This window comes from Plodia interpunctella, chromosome 16 (assembly GCF_027563975.2).
Source record: "Plodia interpunctella isolate USDA-ARS_2022_Savannah chromosome 16, ilPloInte3.2, whole genome shotgun sequence".
Lineage (NCBI taxonomy): Eukaryota > Metazoa > Arthropoda > Insecta > Lepidoptera > Pyralidae > Plodia > Plodia interpunctella.
Genome location: NC_071309.1, coordinates 1,015,498 through 1,018,285, shown reverse-complemented (window position 1 = coordinate 1,018,285; position 2,788 = coordinate 1,015,498). Strand labels below are relative to the sequence as shown.

The 2,788-nt window shown below is 34.3% G+C and overlaps 1 protein-coding gene across 1 annotated transcript; it reads right to left on the bottom strand.

Annotated features, from left to right (window-relative positions):
* Positions 1–383: 383 nt before the first annotated feature.
* LOC128676497 (uncharacterized) lies at positions 384–2,788 on the bottom strand. The gene is made up of 3 exons (XM_053756632.1): positions 2,613–2,788; positions 1,415–1,551; positions 384–549 (listed from the first exon to the last, which is right to left on the bottom strand). The coding sequence occupies exons 1-3, from the start codon at positions 2,752–2,754 to the stop codon at positions 397–399; spliced, it is 432 nt and encodes a 143-aa protein (XP_053612607.1). The 5' UTR covers positions 2,755–2,788; the 3' UTR covers positions 384–396.

Below are 2,788 nucleotides of genomic sequence, written 5' to 3'. Positions count from 1 at the left end.
TAATGTACTTAAAGATAGAGAGAGATAAAGATAGAGATAGAGAGAGAAAGACTTAGTGATAGATAAATATACATATTTTATATAGTCACCACATGTGTAATTACAGAATTGCATGATTTGTCCATGTATATTTATTTATTTTATTTGTTCTGTAAAGGGAAACCAATTCCTGGCAACTGGCAAACTATATTAGTTTACTTTTATGCTGTATACAACTCGTGGGGAGGGGCTGGTGTACTGAGATACAAGCTCTGCTTAGTTCAGACACCAGTCTCTCACAATCTTAAAATAAGTTAAACCATGTAACTATAAGTTTGTATTATGTTTAGATTGTGGAGAAAAAATAAAGAAATTTTGAATATTTTTGATTTTTTTTTTAATACATTACAGAAACATTTAAGAATACGCTCTAACAATAAACTTCTGCGGCGGCGACACAGATAAGGTGACGACGCCGCTGCTACACGCTCCGGCCACGGTTCTGACGACACTCGAGCTCAAATCTGTGGTCAATGTCACACAGCGCATGTTCGGAGCCGCTATGCCGATCTGACAAATGAAACAAGTTCAAATTCAAATCATTTATTCAGAGATTGTCAATTTTTATATTTATAGTTATTTCTCACAAGCTACAAACTACTGGCATTTCGGTAAGACCACTGCTGAGAAGAAATGCAAAGTTAATTTTGTATCGTATTTGTTCAATTTTTGTCCCGCGATTTCGTATGCGTGACTATTCGGTTCGCTGTGTTCTCATTTCGAATCGGTTCGATGGTGAAAAGTGAAATGATAAACCGCACTTCGCCCACTCTTCACTCAATTTACTTCCGACAGCTGTTGAATGTGAATCCTTTGATGTGCCTATAACCATAGTCTGGCATAGACGATGCAATTAATACGACGTCGAACACAGGCTAAACCTGAACGAACGTGTCAAATTGTCAAACTGTTCAGTCTCCATGAAGAGTGTGATTGTGTGTGTATTCATTCAAACAATTTCAGAAATGACGATGTAGACTTGTGAAGTGATACTAGGTTTTTTAATATTCAATTAAGTATTAATTTTTCGATTTGATGGCTCATAATAGTTAGATAAATAAAAAAACATAGGTGCCTAATTAATATTGTGAATCAACTTTTTTTTTTTAATAATGGAAAATCGACAGTTTACAATGTTAGAAAAACTGGTCAAATTTAAATTTTTCATATAAAATAAAAGTTATAATTAAATTTATGAAAAATTTCACTTCTGGCCAGCAGAAATTTAGAAAAATATTATATTCACTTAGAGCCATTATGTGCCCTTTTACCAGATAAATTAAAAAAATATTAAATTGAATTTGGAATACGACGAACTCGCTTAACTGACTAGAAGTGAAAAAAGACATATTAAAATATATAATTATTACCACACCTGTATCTCGATTGGTAAATCATCAAGGTAGCTCTCCGCTGTGTTGTGCTCGCTGTATATAAGGCTGTGATCACCAATCAGCGCGCAGCTGCCACATTGCCAGACGCCTCCAATCAGCGTCGGTTCCGTTTCCGCTTCTGTAATAATCTGATTACAAATTCAAATTCATTACAAATAACCGCTGTGTCAGTTCGACTTTTTAAAATGAAACCGTGATATGTTTTAAGGTCTGAGAACTAGGAATGCTGACGACCATTCGAAGTGGAGACGAAAAAGATTGAAAACTGACTGGGCTCCAACGCTCAACGGCTGAAGAAGTAACCGAGAAAACTCAGATGAGAAATAGACGTAGGTGGCTTGTAATTTTGAATTAAGAACTTTTGAAACGCAAGCATTCAAAATTGTAATGTACAGATAAGTTTTTAATATTGTTGCGTGGTTTAAAAGATCTAAGCATATATACAGACAGGCAGTGGGAAGCGATTTTGTTTTATACTGTGTAGGTAGTGACATTGTCATTATAATAAAATTTAAATATGAATAAACATATTTAGATTTTGTTATCGGATAACGATGACGACCGCGGTGGCGCAGTGGTAAAGTGCTTGCCTCTGAACCGAGAGGTCCCGGGTTCGATCCCCGGTCGAGTCATGATGGAAAATGATCTCGGATCTTGGATGTTTATCTATAAATGTATTTGTTATAAAATATAGTGTCGTTGAAATAGTATCCCATAACACAAGTCTCGAACTTACTTTGGAGCTAGTTCAATCTATGTGATTTGTCCTAATATATTTATATATATAAATAATAATATAAATATATATATATAAGCGAACTCAACGATACTATATTTTATAACAAATACATATTATATAGATAAACATCCAAGGCCCGGGCCAATCAGAAAAAGATCATTTTCCATCATGACCCGATATATATATATATATATATATAATAAAACTGTAATTTAGCTATGTTTGTTCGCGACAAAACGTAAAAAATACTGGATGGAATTTGATGCGATTTTCCCATTGTATAACAGATAGCCTAACTTGAAAATATCTTATATCTATAGGTTTCATCGCGACGTGTTGCTTAGAACCCGAAATGTTGAAAATAATAATTTAATGAACACGTATTGAACGCAGGCGAAGTCGCGGGCAAAATATTGTTAAGAATAAAAGCAAAACAGTACCATTATTGTTATCCTCGTCGTAGTCAACAGAATCTCCGGTCATCAACATACTGATCACACTGTCCATATAATCAACACTTTTGTCATCAGCACCATTTACCATTAAAACCAATGTAAATATCAACAAAGGTTTAAAATTCATTGTTTACGTGCTTCTCTCTCTTACAAGTAATACA